Source organism: Oncorhynchus tshawytscha, unplaced genomic scaffold, assembly GCF_018296145.1.
Source record: "Oncorhynchus tshawytscha isolate Ot180627B unplaced genomic scaffold, Otsh_v2.0 Un_scaffold_2056_pilon_pilon, whole genome shotgun sequence".
NCBI lineage: Eukaryota > Metazoa > Chordata > Actinopteri > Salmoniformes > Salmonidae > Oncorhynchus > Oncorhynchus tshawytscha.
In genome coordinates, this window is record NW_024609439.1 from 42,605 (window position 1) to 64,028 (window position 21,424).

The 21,424-nt window shown below is 48.2% G+C and overlaps 1 protein-coding gene across 1 annotated transcript; it reads left to right on the forward strand.

The window, feature by feature from the left end:
* The first annotated feature begins 429 nt into the window (after positions 1 to 429).
* On the forward strand, positions 430 to 19,453 carry ndel1b (nudE neurodevelopment protein 1-like 1b). Its single transcript, XM_042315317.1, has 9 exons — positions 430 to 566; positions 6,307 to 6,403; positions 12,572 to 12,734; positions 15,286 to 15,419; positions 15,725 to 15,861; positions 17,089 to 17,262; positions 17,620 to 17,717; positions 17,962 to 18,128; positions 18,384 to 19,453. Exons 2-9 carry the CDS (start codon positions 6,318 to 6,320, stop codon positions 18,472 to 18,474), a joined length of 1,050 nt encoding a protein of 349 aa, XP_042171251.1. The 5' UTR covers positions 430 to 566; positions 6,307 to 6,317; the 3' UTR covers positions 18,475 to 19,453.
* Positions 19,454 to 21,424: the final 1,971 nt, after the last annotated feature.

Sequence of the window (21,424 nt, forward strand, 5' to 3'; positions counted from 1 at the left end):
TATTCTGCAATTACTGTGTCCAAAATACCAGAGTCAAATACACGTTTACTGCAGTTTCAAAACTGCAACAATTTTTTGTAAGGGCATAGCCAATAAGCTAAACATAAAATAAATACTGGCCCACTGAATACAACATGTTGGCTATATCCACTCAAATACGAAATACTCACAACTGGCTACTATGGGAAGTGCAGTATTGCTACAACTATTAGACTATTAAATTCATTTCTAGGCTGCCTGTGAATGAGGATTTGATAGACCCTATGCGGTCTCTATGGAGGCTACTGCCTACACATCATCTGACTGCACTGCATTACTAATTTCTCAGCATAATAGCGCCACCTTGTGGTCAGAACGAGGCAAATCAGAGGTCCAACCCTGGAGCGTCACATTTGACGTACGTATGATTTCATCACGTGCCACCGCGTCGGAAGTTACGTTACTTCCGAGAGTCGCGTTGGCGTTTTCTAAACACAGACAGACATTTCGATGAAGACAGTCCAGGTCAGAAGATGTGGCGACTGTAACTGAATCTGGAGCCAGACACACGGGTTGGACATGCCCAGGTTAGGACATTGATTTACATATTTACGTTGGTTACTTTTACCAAAAGCTAGCTAGCTGGTTAACCTGTGTTTTCGACTTGAGCAGGCGGCTCACCAAACCAGTGACAGCTGAAAATAGGTTGTTGAACTTGCCGTTTGGTGCCATGTTAGTCTTGCTAGCTAATCATTGTGTATTTGATTTAGCGACACTGATGTTGACGAGCTAATGGTTTCCTTTTCTGGCATACTAGTTACACATGTTTTACCGTGTGGAAACAAACCGTCAGTATCAGATAGTGTTTGACATGTTGTGTTGTCTAGTGGTGGTTTCGTATGACAAGCAAAAAAAGCCGGTTACTTAGTAACGTTACCAGCCGGTGTCATCCCTGGAACCAGTTAGAGGTGATTAACGTTAGGACTGAGTGATTACCGGTCTCGTTGCCTGTGGATACCACGTCCTATTTATTCTGCCTCACCTTGTCCCTCACTGACCTGACCGTACATGGTCAGCCGACTACTGTAAACTAAATACAGTTGATCTTAGCTAATGTAATAATGTGGCATTTAGCCTAGAATGTTTCTTACCACCAAATATTCAGGGAATGTAAATGTTGTTTATCATCATAGGGGTGGATGTGTCTTAATTCTACATAGAGTAAGAATTTCACCTAAAATTGTAGCTACAGCTTTGTTCTGTGGAGTCTTAAGCTGCTGCTGTGAAAGCCAATGTAATGATGCCAGCCGGTAGCCACATGCAGTTAGCTAGTATAAAAACGGTCTAAGATCTCTACCAAATAAGGCATTCCCCAGGGTCTCACAACCACAGTAACTCTGAGACTGGATGTCACAACAGGGAGTATGTCTGGTCTGCTGCACAGCCTGCCTACTATACACACTGCTACACACAGCGGAGCCCTGAACCCTCAAATAGCCTGTCCCAGACCTCTGGTGGAAGTGGGAGGATTTTAGTTTCCTGGAACTAACGTAACTCACAGAGAATTTGGTGTGAGCCAGCGTAGTGCGTCAGCCACTCTCACTCTGAGTAAACAGCCAGACAGAGAGATGTCATCTGCATCAGAGGGAAAGAGGAAGCCAAGAGGAGAGTGGACAGGAAAACCACAGACTCCACTACCTTCCTCTTTTGGCTAGTTAGCCTGCCCTGTTCTAAACCATGGGTAAATATAACCAGATGGTTCCTCTGCTGTTGGCTTGGTAGTAGAGTCTACATACTGCAGCCCAAATGGTACCCGATTCCCTATATTAGTGTGCTTCTTTTGACCAAGGCTTCACTGCTCTGGTCAAAAGTAGTGCACTTAATAGTGAGTAGGTTGCCATTTGGGACACGAGCCCACGTGTTCTGCACACCAGGATGCCACCCAACATGCCTGCACTGGAATGGGTACAAAAACAGAGAGAAAAAAAATCTGTCTACCTTTTCCTGAAGCTGAGTCCTCTGTGCTGAAAATCACTGTCAGTGAGTGAACCTGGTATTGTCTTTCATATCCTGGTTTGTTTGTAAATGAACACAAAACACTACTGCCAGCTGAGTGTAACCTAAAGATTAGTCTTATTTATCACCATGGAAACGACAGCTAGTCTGTTATTGAGACTCACATTCCAGTCTTTTGCTTCTCTGTGATAAAGGGATGAATGGAGAGACTTGTGTTTTCAAACCTTCCTCTCTCATAGCTCCGACTGAGATTTCACCTCAGTGGACGTGTTGTTCACGTGGTAGCCTAATAACATTACATCATGTTGGCTATACTATCATTAGCCCAGTTCAGCTAAGTATAGCTAACATCATGTTGGCTATACTATCATTAGCCCAGTTCAGCTAAGTATAGCTAACATCATGATCTATCATTAGCCCAGTTCAGCTACGTATAGCTAACATGATGATCTATCATTAGCCCAGTTCAGCTAAGGTCATCATGTTAGCTATACTATCATTAGCCTAGTTCAGCTAAGGTCATCATGTTAGCTATACTATCATTAGCCTAGTTCATCTAGTATCTTAGACTAGGCTATGTTGACATTATCAAAACCAATCCTAGTTCAGCTAGTATCTTAGACTATGTTGACAGTATCAAAACCAGTCTTCAGTAAACAATCCAGTTATGTGTCAGTAAATTGCATCACCATGCTTCAGTCTCCACCTTGGTGTTGTTGACATTCTCCTCAGGCCTCCTCAGTTTCCTGAATGAGTCCCAGTAGTAGTGTTGTAACGACACAGTTTCCTGAGTGAGTCCCAGTAGTAAGCTAGTGTTGTAACGACACAGTTTCCTGAGTGAGTCCCAGTAGTAGTGGTGTAACGACACAGTTTCCTGAGTGAGTCCCAGTAGTAGTGGTGTAACGACACAGTTTCCTGAGTGAGTCCCAGTAGTAGTGGTGTAACGACACAGTTTCCTGAGCTGCATAACACACACACACGCATGCTCTGCATACCATATCATACATACACCAAGAGTAATGTGAGAGAGAACAGCTTTTCTCCCTTTGACCCCTGGGACCTATCTAACTGACAGATGACTCTCCCTTGTTAACTGAATTAAAAGCCATTTGACATTCTGTTTAGCAGAGCGTAGTATAGAGGACGGTGCTGGTGTTGGGGTGGCTGACCAGACCGCTGACCCATTCGTCTGTTAGAGTGCCGGCCTGCTGTTGGTGTTGGGGTGGCTGACCGCTGTGCTGACTCATCCGTCTATTAAAGCTACAATATGTCACAAAGCTACAGCATTTTTGGGGGACGATCTGACCAAATTCACATAGAAATGTGAGTTATAGACCTGTCATTCCCGTTGAAAGCAAGTCTAAGAAGCAGTGGGTCTGTTCTAGCTGTGCTATTTCTATGCTTCCCGTTCTGCATTTTCGTTTATGCGTCTTTTACTTTCGGTTTTGCACACCAGCTTCAAACAGCCGTATATACAATATTTTTGCTTACAGAAAATATATTTAACAGCGGTTTAGACAGTACAATGACTGGCTGAAGCGACTGACCCATGCATGCTGGAGATCCCTCTAAACCAGAGATGCTCACTAGTAGCCTTGCCTATTCCTGGAGCCACTGGGAGGGCTGGGGACTCCCTGCAGTTCAAACTCACTCAGCACACACACACACACACACTGGACCAAACAGACTCTTGGGGGTTTAATCACAGGGTAGACATCCTCCCTCTGAGGTGGCTTTGGCCCAACCACAGCTTCATTCATAACACTGCTGCAAAGGATTTCCACACTACTTCTGTTCCATGTGTTTATGATTGGCATTCAGCACACAATGGCCATGAATAGAAGTGAATGAAGCATTTTGAGAACATGTCCAGTCCGCTGTGGCCCATGTAAAACAAACAGGGTTAGATGTTTTAATGAGGAGGCCCTGGTCTGTATGAAGGGGTTCTGGGGGGGCCTGCTGGGGGCATCCTACATCTCCTCACTGAGGAGTTGGTCCACCAAATGGCTGGTTGTCACCCAGGTGTTGCTGCTGGGTCAGTGTATCAGGCCCTTGTTGTTAGAGGAGAGGGGGAGGGAGGCTGAATTGAAGTCAGTGTGTCTTGAATAACTGTGATGACAGCCAGGCCTCTCGACAGACAGCCGGGCCTCCCGACAGACAGACAGCCGGGCCTCCCGACAGACAGACAGCCGGGCCTCCCGACAGACAGACGGCCGGGCCTCCCGACAGACAGACGGCCGGGCCTCCCGACAGACAGACGGCCGGGCCTCCCGACAGACAGACGGCCGGGCCTCCCGACAGACAGACGGCCGGGCCTCCCGACAGACAGACAGCCGGGCCTCCCGACAGACAGACAGCCGGGCCTCCCGACAGACAGACAGCCGGGCCTCCCGACAGGCAGACAGCCGGGCCTCCCGACAGACAGACGGCCGGGCCTCCCGACAGACAGACGGCCGGGCCTCCCGACAGACAGACAGCCGGGCCTCCCGACAGACAGACAGCCGGGCCTCCCGACAGACAGAGACAGACAGAGCCGGGCCTCCCGACAGACAGACAGCCGGGCCTCCCGACAGACAGACAGCCGGGCCTCCCGACAGACAGACAGCCGGGCCTCCCAGACAGACAGACAGCCGGGCCTCCCCGACAGACAGACAGCCGGGCCCCGACGACAGACAGACAGCCGGGCCCCCGACAGACAGACAGACAGCCGGGCCCCCCAGACAGACAGACAGCCGGGCCTCCCGACAAACAGACAGACAGACAGCCGGGCCTCCCGACAGACAGACAGCCGGGCCTCCCGACAGACAGACAGACAGCAGCCGGGCCTCCCGACAGACAGACAGACAGCCGGGCCTCCCGACAGACAGACAGACAGCCGGGCCCTCCCCCAGACACAGACAGACGGGCCTCCCCAGACAGACAGCCGGGCCGGGCCCCCGACAGACAGACAGCCGGGCCCCCGGCAGACAGACAGACAGCCGGGCCTCCCGACAGACAGACAGCCGGGCCTCCAGACAGACAGACAGCCGGGCCCCCCAGACAGACAGACAGCCGGGCCCCGACAGACAGACAGACAGCCGGGCCCCCCGACAGACAGACAGCCGGGCCCCCGACAGACAGACGCCGGGCCCCCGACAGACAGACAGCCGGGCCCCGGCAGACAGACAGACAGCCGGGCCCCCGACAGACAGACAGCCGGGCCCCGACAGACAGACAGACAGCCGGGCCCCCCCGACAGACAGACAGACAGCCGGGCCCCGACAGACAGACAGACAGCCGGGCCCCCCGACAGACAGACAGACAGCCGGGCCCCCGACAGACAGACAGACAGCCGGGCCCCCGACAGACAGACAGACAGACAGACAGCCGGGCCCCCGGCAGACAGACAGACAGCCGGGCCCCCCAGACAGACAGACAGACAGCCGGGCCCCCGACAGACAGACAGACAGACAGACAGACGGGCCTCCCGACAGACAGACAGACAGCCGGGCCCCAGACAGACAGAGACAGACAGACAGACAGACAGCCGGGCCCCCCAGACAGACAGACAGACAGCCGGGCCCCCGGCAGACAGACAGACAGCCGGGCCCCCGACAGCAGACAGACAGACAGCCGGGCCCCGGCAGACAGACAGACAGCCGGGCCCCCCGACAGACAGACAGACAGCCGGGCCCCCGACAGACAGACAGACAGCCGGGCCCCCCGACAGACAGACAGACAGCCGGGCCCCCCGACAGACAGACAGACAGCCGGGCCCCCCGACAGACAGACAGACAGCCGGGCCTCCCGACAGACAGACAGACAGCCGGGCCCCCCGACAGACAGACAGACAGCCGGGCCTCCCGACAGACAGACAGACAGACAGACAGACAGACAGACAGACAGACAGCCGGGCCCCCGACAGACAGACAGACAGACAGACAGACAGACAGACAGCCGGGCCTCCCGACAGACAGACAGACAGACAGACAGACAGCCGGGCCCCCGACAGACAGACAGACAGACAGACAGACAGACGGGCCTCCCGACAGACACAGACAGACAGACAGACGGGCCTCCCGACAGACAGACAGACAGACAGACAGACAGACAGACTGCCGGGCCCCCCGACAGACAGACAGACAGACAGACAGACAGACAGACTGCCGGGCCTCCCGACAGACAGACAGACAGACAGACAGACAGACAGACAGACAGACAGACAGACAGCAACCCAGTGTTTTGTTTTCTGCCATTCAAATGTTTCGACCTCCTTTCAGGATACGTCTGTCTTTAACTAGCTTCAGGTGATCATGTTGTTCTCCTCTTCAGGTTATTCTACCATGGACACAGACATGATACCAACATTCACTTCAAAAGACCAGGAGATTGACTACTGGAAGGCCTTATCCCTCAAGTATAAGAACAGGTATGTTCATGTCAACTGATCTAGGCTACTCATAGCTCATTTAACAAAATCATTGATTGATTTCTACATGGTTAAACATTGAGTTTCAGAGGATTAGACTCAGCAGTTTGTCATTGTATCGGTTGAACTACTCTCCTCTACATATATGTTCCAAATTGAAACTCAAGCTAGTCTTCTCGGTAATATAATTATACATGACCAGAACACCACATGGCTTGCTCTCGGCTCTGTTACATAAACCTTTTATGTTTGCTCATAACGCTGGAAGATGAACAACAAGGTTATGTCATAACAGTCATGTGATCATCTGACACATGACCTGTTCCTCTATAGGCCTTTGTTAACGTTACCATCGACACAGGAAGCAATGGATTCGTTGGCCTAGATTAGGCCGAGTTAGTGTAGGTCTAGTTGTTCTTAGTGCTGGGTAGTCATCATTAGTGCACACCGTAGCAAAACGTGTTGTAATGGAAAACATTTTGCAAGGAACATTAGCATTTCTTATTGTGCTGGTTCAGGTAGTAGCCGACCTCCCTGTTTCAGTCCCTTTTCTTCCTTTTGGTTTCTATTGAATATGACTGGTGTCACTTTTACAGATCTCCTATATCCAGTGGGGTGTTCTAGAACACACACACAGCCTATATCCAGTGGGGTGTTCTAGAACACACACACACAGCCTATATCCAGTGGGGTGTTCTAGAACACACACACACAGCCTATATCCAGTGGGGTGTTCTAGAACACACACACAGCCTATATCCAGTGGGGTGTTCTAGAACACACACACACAGCCTATATCCAGTGGGGTGTTCTAGAACACACACACACAGCCTATATCCAGTGGGGTGTTCTAGAACACACACACAGCCTATATCCAGTGGGGTGTTCTAGAACACACACACAGCCTATATCCAGCGGGGTGTTCTAGAACACACACACAGCCTATATCCAGCGGGGTGTTCTAGAACACACACACAGCCTATATCCAGCGGGGTGTTCTAGAACACACACACACAGCCTATATCCAGTGGGGTGTTCTAGAACACACACACACAGCCTATATCCAGTGGGGTGTTCTAGAACACACACACACAGCCTATATCCAGTGGGGTGTTCTAGAACACACACACAGCCTATATCCAGCGGGGTGTTCTAGAACACACACACAGCCTATATCCAGCGGGGTGTTCTAGAACACACACAGCCTATATCAGCGGGGTGTTCTAGAACACACACACAGCCTTCCAGCCGGGTGTTCTAGAACACACACACAGCCTATATCCAGCCGGGTGTTCTAGAACACACACACAGTATATCCAGCCGGGTGTCATAGATGAGACACAGCCTAATATCAGAACACACACACAGCCTATATCCAGCCGGGTGTTCTAGAACACACACACAGCCTATACCAGCCGGGTGTTCTAGAACACACACACAGCCATATCCACACGGGGTGTTCTAGAACAAAACAGCCTATTTGGGGTGTTCTGAACACACACACAGCCTATATCCAGCGGGGTGTTCTAGATCACACACACAGCCTTTATCCAGCGGGGTGTTCTAGAACAGCCTATACAGCGGGGTGTTCTAGAACACACACACAGCCTATATCCAGTGGGGTGTTCTAGAACACACACACAGCCTATATGGGGTGTTCTAGACACACACCACAGCCTATTCCAGTGGGGTGTTCAAACACACACTCAGCCTATATATGGGGTGTTCTACAGCCTATATCCACGGGGTCTGTTACTAGACACACACATGCCTATATCCAGTGGGGTGTTCTAGAACACACACACAGCCTATATCCAGTGGGTGTTCTAGAAACACACACACAGCCTATATCCAGTGGGGTGTCTAGAACACACACACACAGCCTATATCCAGTGGGGTGTTCTAGAACACACACACAGCCTATATCCAGTGGGGTGTTCTAGAACACACACACAGCCTATATCCAGTGGGGTGTTCTAGAACACACACACAGCCTATATCCAGTGGGGTGTTCTAGAACACACACACAGCCTATATCCAGCGGGGTGTTCTAGAACACACACACAGCCTATATCCAGCGGGGTGTTCTAGAACACACACACAGCCTATATCCAGCGGGGTGTTCTAGAACACACACACAGCCTATATCCAGCCGGGTGTTCTAGAACACACACACAGCCTATATCCAGCCGGGTGTTCTAGAACACACACACAGCCTATATCCAGCCGGGTGTTCTAGAACACACACACAGCCTATATCTAACACACTAGAACACACACACAGCCTATATCCAGCGGGGTGTTCTAGAACACACACACAGCCTATATCCAGCGGGGTGTTCTAGAACACACACACAGCCTATATCCAGCGGGGTGTTCTAGAACACACACACAGCCTATATCCAGCGGGGTGTTCTAGAAGAATGAATCTTTATTTTTGTGACAGTCAGACCTAGAGACTACTACCCTTCCTTCCTTCTATAGGGATTGAACAGACTAGAGTAATAGATTGTCATAGATGAGACCGCTAAGATCAGTGGAGTGAACACACACACACACACACTCTCTACTAAAACAGCTTTGTACTGACTGCAATCACTCAGCTTTGCATCAAACACGTTTAGATCTTCTGTTACATAATGGCAAGACACACACTACCAAGTTTCTCAAACTCTGTTACTCAGCATGATATAGTCCTACAGTATTAACTCTGTTACTAGATCAACATGATATAGGTCTACAGTCCTGCACATGATCAAGTGGTTGTTTTCCCAGGCTCTGTAGAGCCTGACCCTGTCAGTGTTGACACAACACATTCTAGAGTATTGGCTTAGTGTGTGTTCATGAGGACGTTCCAGATGGCACCGCTACACACACACAATAACACACACAATAACACACACACAATAACACACACACAATAAAAACACACAATAACACACAATAACACAAACACACAATAACACACGCACACAATAACACACAATAACACACACACACACACACACACACAACACACACACAATAACACACACACACACACACACACACACAAATAATTGCATATTCTAACTTATTTAACACACACACATAACATGCACGCTATGCACACACATGTACACATGGATTTTGTATTGTAGAGTAGTGAACTGAGTGAACACACTTAATGTGTTGCAAAATCTGGTGTGTATTGTAATGTGATGTTTTTCTTATTGTATATAACTGCCTTAATGTTGCTGGACCCCAGGAAGAGTAGCTGCTGCCTTGGTAGGAATGAATGGGGATCCATAATAAACCCCAGGAAGAGTAGCTGCTGCCTTGGTAGGAATGAATGGGGATCCATAATAAACCCCAGGAAGAGTAGCTGCTGCCTTGGTAGGAATGAATGGGGATCCATAATAAACCCCAGGAAGAGTAGCTGCTGCCTTGGTAGGAATGAATGGGGATCCATAATAAACCCCAGGAAGAGTAGCTGCTGCCTTGGTAGGAATGAATGGGGATCCATAATAAACCCCAGGAAGAGTAGCTGCTGCCTTGGTAGGAACTAATGGGGATCCATAATAAACCCCAGGAAGAGTAGCTGCTGCCTTGGTAGGAACTAATGGGGATCCATAATAAACCCCAGGAAGAGTAGCTGCTGCCTTGGTAGGAAGTAATGAGGATCCATAATAAATATAAATACTTGTTTGTACACAGTGGTATTTTGGTCATATTGTCTGAAAACAGTGATGTTGTCAGAGCCAGAGGGAAGGTAACCGAAGTCATTCCAGTCAGAGACATAGTTGAACAGGGCTGCTCTGTGGCCAAACTGGCCATGTGTGCTTCTGGTACTGTAACGATGTGTGTTTTTGGTGCGGTAACTGTGTGTGCTTCTGGTACTGTAACTGTGTGTTTTTGGTGTGGTAACTGTGTGTGGTAACTGTGTGCGGTAACTGTGTGCTTCTGGTACGATAACTGTGTGTTTTTGGTGCTGTAACTGTGTGTGCTTCTGGTACTGTAACTGTGTGTGGTAACTGTGTGTGGTAACTGTGCTTCTGGTACTGTAACTGTGTGGTAACTGTGTGTGGTAACTGTGTGGTAACTGTGTGCGCTTCTGGTACGATAACTGTGTTTTTGGTGTGGTAACTGTGTGCGGTAACTGTGTGTGGTAACTGTGTGTGCTTCTGGTACGATAACTGTGTTTTTGGTGTGGTAACTGTGTGTGGTAACTGTGTGTGGTAACTGTGTGCGGTAACTGTGTGTGCTTCTGGTACGATAACTATAAGTGGAATGAGCAAGGAAACCCAGTGAGGCCAAGGATGGAGCAGTGGCTGCCGGTTAACTGACCCCAGAGCTGTCGAACCCTGTTAATGTGTGTGTGTGTGTCACTCAGACCTTTTCTGTTCAAGAGTCATCCCTGGTCAGTGGAACTATGTATCTGTAGCCTGGTCCCAGATCTGTTTGTGCAATCATCTCAACTCCTTGTCATGCCAAACAGTGGTCCTTTGTAGCTCAGTTGGTAGAGCATGGCACTTGTAATGCCACAGTAGTGGGTTTGATTCCTGGGACCACCCATATGTACAATATATGCACACATGACTGTAAGTGGGGCGGCAGGGTAGCCTAGTGGTTAGAGTGTTGGACTAGTAACCGGAAGGTTGCAAGTTCAAACCCCTGAACTGACAAGGTACAAATCTGTCGTTCTGCCCCTGAACAGGCAGTTAACCCACTGTTCCTAGGGCCGTCATTGTAAATAAATTTGTTCTTAACTGACTTGCCTAGTTAAGTAAAGGTAAAAAATATTTTTTTTAAATTCACTTTAAGACAAGTGTCTGCTAAATGGTATACTATTATTTTACATCACAAACAGATCGTGGTCCAGGATAACATATCTGGCTACCAGGTTAGTATACCATGTCCTAGGTTCTCACACTTTAACCAACCATTCTAATTCAATTCAGTGGAGCCACCTGACTGAATGAATGGCATGGAAAGTCTGCATTCATTCAGCTCTAGCAATGGCGTTGGCCTTTGTCATGACAGATGAGTCAGGAGCCATGCAGGACCATTCTAGTTGCATTATATCTATGACCAGACAGATGGTAAGGTCTAGGTGTTTTATGTCTATGGACAGACAGATGGTAAGGTCTAGGTGTTTTATGTCTATGACCAGACAGATGGTAAGGTCTAGGTGTTTTATGTCTATGGACAGACAGATAGTAAGGTCAAGGTGTTTTATGTCTATGACCAGACAGATGGTAAGGTCTAGGTGTTTTATGTCTATGGACAGACAGATGATAGACTGATCTACAGCCACATGGGACAAGAGGAAGTGCTATGCTACAATCCAGGCCTAGCTGAAAGGTCTGGACTCCTATCTGTAGATATTACTGGACGGTATTACTAGGTTGTATCTAACACATACTGTGTGGGTCAGCAAGTCTGGACACAGTCCAGTGAGTCTGAATATAGACTGAATACAGACTGGACTGAGGTCTGATATAGCTTTATGACAGACACAGTACCTCAGCAGGTCCGATAGAGCTCTAAGACAGAGACAGTACCTCAGCAGGTCTGATAGAGCTTCATGACAGAGACAGTACCTCAGCAGGCCTGATAGAGCTTCATGACAGAGACAGTACCTCAGCAGGCCTGATAGAGCTTTGACAGAGACAGTGACAGAGACAGGTGTTTGTCATTAGAGGATACAGATGGCTCCTATAGGCCTGCTGCTGTTCCGTGTGTTCTGAGAGGGGTCAAGGGGTCTAGAGACAGGGATTCTGGAGACAGGATATTATGAGTTAAGAGACCGGATGTGTTCAGACATGTTCCACTGACCACACAGGATAGTTCTAGGTCTGACTGTCCAGGGGATGTGACTACCACTCATTACTACCACAACTGATCATTAAACAACAGTCCCTCCGTGTGTCCTCCAGCTACCATGAGGCCAAGCAGGAGCTGCTGGAGTTTCAGGAGAGACCGTGTGGTAGTGTAACAGTTCGTTCTCTCCTGTGTCTTCCTCAGTTACCATGAGGCCCAGGAGGAGCTGCTGGAGAGACCGTGTGGTAGTGTAACAGTTCGTTCTCTCCTGTGGCTTCCTCAGTTACCATGAGGCCCAGGAGGAGATGCTGGAGAGACCGTGTGGTAGTGTGTGTAACAGTCTTTTCTCTCCCGTGTCTTCCTCAGTTACCATGAGGCCCAGGAGGAGCTGCTGGAGTTCCAGGAAGGGAGCAGAGAGCTGGAGGCAGAGTTAGAAGCCCAGCTAGGACAGGCTGAACATCGCCTCAGAGACCTGCACACAGAGAACCAAAGACTGAAGAGCGAGTTGGACAACCTCAAGGTAACATACGCAGGAACGGAGACACACACACACACACACACAGACAGAGGGGTTAGAACCAAACACTGGAGTGCGAGCTGGATAACCTCAAGGTAAATGTTGTACGTCTTGGTGTTGGAATTTAACAAATATGTGGAAGGGTTGGGGATTCGGTTCGGCAAACGCTGTTCCTGAGGATTCGGTTCGTAAAACACTGTTCCTGAGGATTCGGCTCGGCAAACACTGTTCCTGAGGATTCGGTTCCCGGAACATCAGTTAACGTCACCCATTCACCAGGGACTGAAACAGGGATCAACAACTACATCCAGATGTCAGAGTAAAGCCACACCCCTGGATGCCCCTGCTGCCTGCCAGAGAGCGAGAGAGCTGCATGTGTTGGCAGGCTGTCCAGCAGTTCCATGCTCTGGGCCCCGGCAGTCCAGCAGTGTACTGTAATAGGATGGCAGCAGGATCAATAGGAGAAAATGGACAACTAGAGGGATGTTTAACCCACACTGCTAATTCTAGCCAGGTATATCACTGGTTAGATCACTAGTGCTAGCTCAGGTATATCACTGGTTAGATCACTAGTGCTAGCTCAGGTATATCACTGGTTAGATCACTAGTGCTAGCCAGGTATATCACTGGTTAGATCACTAGTGCTAGCCAGGTATATCACTGGTTAGATCACTAGTGCTAGCCAGGTATATCACTGGTTAGATCACTAGTGCTAGCCAGGTATATCACTGGTTAGATCACTAGTGTGCTATATCACTGGTTAGATCACTAGTGCTAGCCAGGTATATCACTGGTTAGATCAGCCAGGTGCTGGTTAGCTAGTGCTAGCCAGGTATATCGCTGGTTAGATCACTAGTGCTAGCCAGGTATATCACTGGTTAGATCACTAGTGCTAGCTCAGGTATATCGCTGGTTAGATCACTAGTGCTAGCTCAGGTATATCGCTGGTTAGATCACTAGTGCTAGCCAGGTATATCGCTGGTTAGATCACTAGTGCTAGCTCAGGTATATCGCTGGTTAGATCACTAGTGCTAGCTCAGGTATATCGCTGGTTAGATCACTAGTGCTAGCCAGGTATATCGCTGGTTAGATCACTAGTGCTAGCTCAGGTATATCGCTGGTTAGATCACTAGTGCTAGCTCAGGTATATCGCTGGTTAGATCACTAGTGCTAGCTCAGGTATATCGCTGGTTAGATCACTAGTGCTAGCTCAGGTATATCGCTGGTTAGATCACTAGTGCTAGCTCAGGTATATCACTGGTTAGATCACTAGTGCTAGCCAGGTATATCACTGGTTAGATCACTAGTGCTAGCCAGGTATATCACTGGTTAGATCACTAGTGCTAGCTAGCCAGGTATATCGCTGGTTAGATCACTAGTGCTCAGGTATATCGCTGGTTAGATACTGGTTCTAGCCAGGCTGGTTAGATCACTAGTGCTAGCCAGGTATATCACTGGTTAGATCACTAGTGCTAGGCCAGGTATATCACTGGTTAGATCACTAGTGCTAGCTCAGGTATATCGCTGGTTAGATCACTAGTGCTAGCTCAGGTATATCGCTGGTTAGATCACTAGTGCTGGTTAGATCACTAGTGCTAGCTCAGGTATATCGCTGGTTAGATCACTAGTGCTAGCTCAGGTATATCGCTGGTTAGATCACTAGTGCTAGCTCAGGTATATCGCTGGTTTGATCACTAGTGCTAGCTCAGGTATATCGCTGGTTAGATCACTAGTTAGATCACTAGTGCTAGCTCAGGTATATCGCTGGTTAGATCACTAGTGCTAGCTCAGGTATATCGCTGGTTAGATCACTAGTGCTAGCTCACAGGTATATCGCTGGTTAGATCACTAGTGCTAGCTCAGGTATATCGCTGGTTAGATCACTAGTAGTGCTAGCTCAGGTATATCGCTGGTTAGATCACTAGTGCTAGCTCAGGTATATCGCTGGTTAGATCACTAGTGCTAGCTCAGGTATATCACTGGTTAGTGCTAGTGCTAGATCAGGTATATCGCTGGTTAGATCACTAGTGCTAGCTCAGGTATATCACTGGTTAGATCACTAGTGCTAGCTCAGGTATATCACTGGTTAGATCACTAGTGCTAGCTCAGGTATATCACTGGTTAGATCACTAGTGCTGCTAGCTCACAGTATATCACTGGTTAGATCACTAGTGCTAGCTCAGGTATATCACTGGTTAGATCACTAGTGCTAGCTCAGGTATATCACTGGTTAGATCACTAGTGCTAGCTCAGGTATATCACTGGTTAGATCACTAGTGCTAGCTCAGGTATATCACTGGTTAGATCACTAGTGCTAGCTCAGGTATATCACTGGTTAGATCACTAGTGCTAGCTCAGGTATATCACTGGTTAGATCACTAGTGCTAGCTCAGGTATATCACTGGTTAGATGTCTGAGTGCTAGCTCTCAGGTATATCCCTGGTTAGATCACTAGTGCTAGCTCAGGTAGCACTGGTTAGATCACTAGTGCAGAGCTATAAGCTGGTTAGTCTATATGTTGTCTGAATATCTCTGGTTCTCCCTGTGGAGCTCAGGTTAGCAGCAGTATTCTCAGAGCTATAAGCAGGTCTCCATGTTAGAGGATGACCTGGGACAGACCAGAGGAATCAAGGAACAGCTTCATAAATACGTCAGAGAACTGGAGCAGGCCAACGATGACCTGGAGAGAGCCAAGAGGTCACTATATACCACAGAACAACTAAACTAACGTTACTAACAGAGCCATTCAAATGTTTTACTTGAGTTCAGGCCTCGGTTGTAGGCTAAGTGGATGCTGGCTGGTCACTGTGCCTCAGTATCAAACGTATTGGTCACATACACATATTTAGCTGATGTCATTGTGGGTGTAGTGAAATGCTTGTGTTGAGTGTTACTCCACTCAGTGTTAATCCAGTTATCCAACCCACACAGATACGGTACATTCTTCACCTGCTTCTGCTACTAACAGTTGTCCATCCCAACTCCTCTCCTCCCTCCCTCAGGGCGACCATCGTATCTCTGGAGGACTTTGAGGGTCGTCTGAACCAGGCCATAGAGAGGAATGCCTTCCTGGAGAGTGAGCTGGATGAGAAGGAGTCTCTACTGGTCTCAGTACAGCGACTAAAGGATGAAGCCAGGGGTATGAAGACATGAAACGCCTACCTCTGTCTCAGACCTCCCCTTTCTGTTATGTCTAATACTGCTGTATTAAATCAGGGATTGAGAAGGAGTCTCTCACTGGTCTCAGTACAGTGGTTTGGTTAGATCGGGGAGCTCAGAGCTATAAGCAGGTCTATATGTTGTCCCCTCCTGACTCCCTGGAGCAGCAGTATTCTCAGAGCTATAAGCAGGTCTCCATGTTAGAGGATGACCTGGGACAGACCAGAGGAATTAAGGAACAGCTTCCGTCAGAGAACTGGAGCAGGCCAACGATGACCTCCCTGTCACTATATACCCAGAACCCCCTCCTGACTCCCTGTTTTACTTGAGTTCAGGCCCCCCGGTTGTAGGCTCCTGATGCTGGCTGGTCCTGTGCCTCAGTATCCGTATTGGTCACATACACCCATTGTGGGTGTAGTGAAATCCCTTGTGTTGAGTGTTACTCCCCTCCAGTTATCCAGCCCCACCCCCATTCTTCACCTGACTCCCTGTCCATCCCAACCCTCCCTCCCTGACTCCCTCAGGGCCCCTGACTCTCTGGAGGACCCCCCTCCTGACTCCCTGCCCCCCTACTAATCATGTGCTTGATGATAGTAGACCAGTGTAATCAGATGTAGTGATCGTACTGGAGTATATGAAGTAGTTGTCTGGCTGGTACTTGAGGAGAGGGTTGTGAAACACTGCTCTATCCATTTGGTAGAATCATGTCTGTATTGGTGTGACTGGTCCCTCAGACCTGAGACAGGAGCTGGTGGTGAGGGAGAAGACTGCAGACAGAATGTCATGGCTGTAATCATGTCTGTATTGGTGTGACTGATCCCTCAGACCTGAGACAGGAGCTGGTGGTGAGGGAGAAGACTGCAGACAGAATGTCATGGCTGTAATCATGTCTGTATTGGTGTGACTGGTCCCTCAGACCTGAGACAGGAGCTGGTGGTGAGGGAGAAGACTGCAGACAGAATGTCATGGCTGTAATCATGTCTGTATTGGTGTGACTGATCCCTCAGACCTGAGACAGGAGCTGGTGGTGAGGGAGAGGACTGCAGACAGAATGTCATGGCTGTAATCATGTCTGTATTGGTGTGACTGATCCCTCAGACCTGAGACAGGAGCTGGTGGTGAGGGAGAAGACTGCAGACAGAATGTCATGGCTGTAATCATGTCTGTATTGGTGCTTCTCTCATGTCTGTCTATCTGCCCCCCCCAGACCTGAGACAGGAGATGGTGGTGAGGGAGAGGACTGCAGACAGGATGTCAGCCCCCAGCTCTCCTACCCTGGACATGGACAAGATGGACTCTGCTGTCCAGGCCTCCATGTCCCTGCCTGTCACCCCTGTAGGGAAGGGCATGGAACACCCGTTCATCAACCCTAAATCATCAGGTAGGTCAACAGCCGTGTCTTCTAACAGACCTGAGTGGAAATAGTGTTCCATTTCTGTCAAATACATTGTGCTTTATTGAGCTTGCTGGGTCTAATGGAATCCATGGGAGAGTCTCAACAGTCCCTCCAGTCAGTCTCAATGAAATGCTCAGTGTTCTGAAAGTATATAAATACTATTTGAACCCAGGTCTGTTATTTAGTTCCTTCACTTTTGGAGCTGTACCTCCAATGTGAAACAGTTTCTAGATATCTGTCATGTGCTAAACACTGTCTCCTGTCTCCTCTTCCTCTTCCTCTCCTCTCCTCCTCTTTCTCTCCTCCTCTCCCTCTCACTCTCCCTCTTCCTCTCCTCTACAGTGTTAACAAATGGCTGTGGGCCTGGCGGCTCACCTCTGACCCCATCAGCAAGAATCTCTGCTCTTAATATCGTTGGGGACCTTCTTAGAAAAGTGGGGGTAAATATCCGACTTTTGTTTCTTGTAGCTGTTTTCCATTTCCATGTATCCATCCTCTGAAGCTGATGTTGACGACAAAACATTATGGAATGAATGAACCCAACAGTTTGGCTTCCGTCTCTCCTCTCCTCTCTTGACAGCAGAGTATATTGGAATGGTGTCTGTGACCTGAATTAAAGGTTAAAGGTTACAACAGAATCCACAGCTTGTGATTAGTCTTAATGTCGGCCGTGTCTGTCCTTAGGCGCTGGAGTCCAAGCTAGCTGCATGTAGGAACTTTGCCAAGGACCAGGCGGTGAGGAAAACCTACTCCACGTCGTCATCCAACATGATCACTGGGAACGGAAACCTCATCAACAGCAACGCCACCAAGTTCTCTCACTCACTACACACCACCTACTACGACAAAACGTGAGTGGTACTGTCTCTCTCGCAGGAGTGTTCCTACTGGTCCATCTATCTCTCTGCTTGACTTCCTGTCTGCGGTGTTGGTGTGACTCACGCCGAGACAGTAGAAGAAGTGACAGGCTGAATGAACTCTATCCCATTTTGAATCAGAGTTGGTGTAACCAGAGTATGTAGAGACAAACAGCTTTCTATTTGATATTGTGGATGAACTAACTTCTGTCTTCTTGCTTTCTCTCTGTCTGGTGTTGTCCCCTACAGGGCTGTGAATGGACTGGACCCCAGCACCCTGAGTGCCCTGGCGTCGCCCCGGACTGTTTCCCCTCCTGGCATGCTGCCTCTCACCGTTTAGCATGGCCCCCACCTCTGTACAAGCTCCCCGCAGAACAAGGTTACCCTCATCCTTCACCCCAAACCCCCCCCCACACCAAATCTCTGTACAACTCCTGTACGCCCCGCAGAACACTGAGAGGAGAGAACACTTGAAGAACCGTTACTGTGTGTGTGTGTGTGTGTGTGTGTGTGTGTGTGTAGGAGAGACACTTGACTGAATGATTGAAAAGGCCTCACTCACCTATGAGTGGGTGGGGTTGGATGCTGGGTGTGTTTGTGTGTATTTAACATACAGGCACATGCCTCTGCCTGAGCTGTTCTTTGCTCATGTGGATGATGCGTTGGTGACCTCTGTGCTCTGGAGTGTCTCCATTTTGGCTCCATCAATTTATCAATTTCACTCTATAACAGCTATATAACAGCAACTGTACCTGACAAAGGTCCCCAACGGACTGCAGCTTCCCTCCTCGTAACCTTTTATTTACTTCTCTGAATGAATTGCACAATTACAAATAATTTATATTTACAATGTTGTATTTAAAAAACTGAAAGGGGACTTTTTGCAAAGTGAGATGATTTCATCATTACTGTATGTATGCTTTAAGATGTAATATCTCCTGTTTGTGTTTTATGTTATGGGGTCAGATGGAGTTGATGACCCTTAACCTCTATGTACCGAAGAATGACTGAATTAATGTTTACTGTGTTCAGGCTGTGATCACAACCATGTTCACTTATTGGGCTGCATCTCAATAGTCCAGTTAATAGCCTCATCTCCTCGTCTCCTTCCTCTCAGTAGCCCAGTTAATAGCCTCATCTCCTCGTCTCCTTCCTCTCAGTAGCCCAGTTAATAGCCTCATCTCCTCGTCTCCTTCCTCTCAGTAGCCCAGTTAATAGCCTCATCTCCTCGTCTCCTTCCTCTCAGTAGCCCAGTTAATAGCCTCATCTCCTCGTCTCCTTCCTCTCAGTAGCCCAGTTAATAGCCTCATCTCCTTCCTTCCTCTCAGTAGCCCAGTTAATAGCCTCATCTCCTCGTCTCCTTCCTCTCAATAGCCCAGTTAATAGCCTCATCTCCTTCCTCTCAGTAGCCCAGTTAATAGCCTCATCTCCTCGTCTCCTTCCTCTCAATAGCCCAGTTAATAGCCTCATCTCCTTCCTCTCAATAGCCCAGTTAATAGCCTCATCTCCTCGTCTCCTTCCTCTCAGTAGTCCAGTTAATAGCCTCGTCTCCTTCCTCAGTAGTCCAGTTAATAGCCTCGTCTCCTTCTCTCAGTAGTCCAGTTAATAGCCTCATCTCCTCATCTCCTTCCTCTCAGTAGCCCAGTTAATAGCCTCATCTCCTCATCTCCTTCCTCTCAGTAGCCCAGTTAATCTCCTTATCTCCTTCTCAGTAGCCCAGTTAATAGCCTCATCTCCTCGTCTCCTTCCTCTCAGTAGTCCAGTTAATAGCCTCATCTCCTCGTCTCCTTCCTCTCAGTAGCCCAGTTAATAGCCTCATCTCCTCATCTCCTTCCTCTCAGTAGCCCAGTTAATAGCCTCATCTCCTCGTCTCCTTCCTCTCAGTAGCCAAGTCAGTCTTGGAGAGAATGATAAAACAGGACTGGTAAAAGCCACATGGATGATCCATCTCTACCAGAAATGAGCTTTCACCTGTAATTTCCTTCCCATCAGTGCAGAGGAGGGAAAGAAGAGAAGATGAGAAAACCACTTTATACTATTGAGATGCACCCCCAAGTCCCTATTGTCCTGGGTGTGGGCTGGCCAGACAGAACAGACCGGTCAGCTGGTGGACCATCTGTAGTCTGAGAGGGAGGGAGGGACCTCCATGTTAAATAGCCTGGAAACATCAGCTGCTGTCCTCTTCATTAATGAAGTTAGGTCTGCTTCACCACAGACTGTACCGTCCTAATGGCACCCTATTCACTATCTAGTGCACTCCTACTTTATATAAGCCTTGGATGGATGACCAGTGATGTTCAGGGGAAGACTAAGCCCTTACTACTTTATATAAGCCTTGGATGGATGGCTGTGTATTTATGAGGTTGGTACCATGTTATATTCATTTAATCCCCTTTCCCTATTCTGATGCGTAATTAGTATCAGACAAAACTGTTGCTTGATAGAAACAAACGAGTCAACCCTCAGCACAGCAGTGCATCAGACAAAACTTACTTATTCACATTGATATATATATATATATACTGTACTGTGCACCTGTTGGTGGTTAAATCTTATCCAGCTAACATCCTGTCTACCATAACCTGCAGAACAGAATATCCAGCAACAATAACCCAGCAGTCCAACCATCAAAGGATGAAGTTGCCTTAGATGCTGACCCTGGGTCAGTTTTTCCCTTTACCCCACAAATGGTTAAGGTTAGGATTGGGGAGGGGAAGCTGATCCTAGATCTGTACCTAGGGGAAACCTCACCCTAGAGCTATCTAACAGTGGGTCACGCTTATCCCTTTTTCTAGACTAGATCCTAGCCTGGTTAAACCAGACTGAATGCTGTGTTCACCATGAGGGGAGTGCTCAGTCTAGTTTTAATCAGGCTAAAAATGCTCGTCTTTGACTAATATGCAAATTGCTATTGGTGACCATTTTGTCACGTTTGCTCCTGTCCTGTCGATGAAACATTTGTAATAGAGAACCTCATCTCAGAATGACAAGCCTCTTCCTGGTTTCTGTCGTTGATATTCATTTGTGATGTATTTTCCATCCCCCATTCTGCCTGTCTATCTTCATCTGGGGTTAATAGTGCCCCTCGTATCACAGCCTTAAATGAAAAGCCTTGAGGCCAGTTTCCCAGACACAGATTAGAGCTGCAATGTGTAGCTTTTTGGGTGACCTGACCAAATTCACATAGAAATGTTATAGATCTGTTATTTTCATTGAAAGCAAGTCTAAGAAGGTGGTAGATCTGTTATTTTTCTATGCTTCCTGTTTTATAGTTTTGTTTTTTGGGGTCT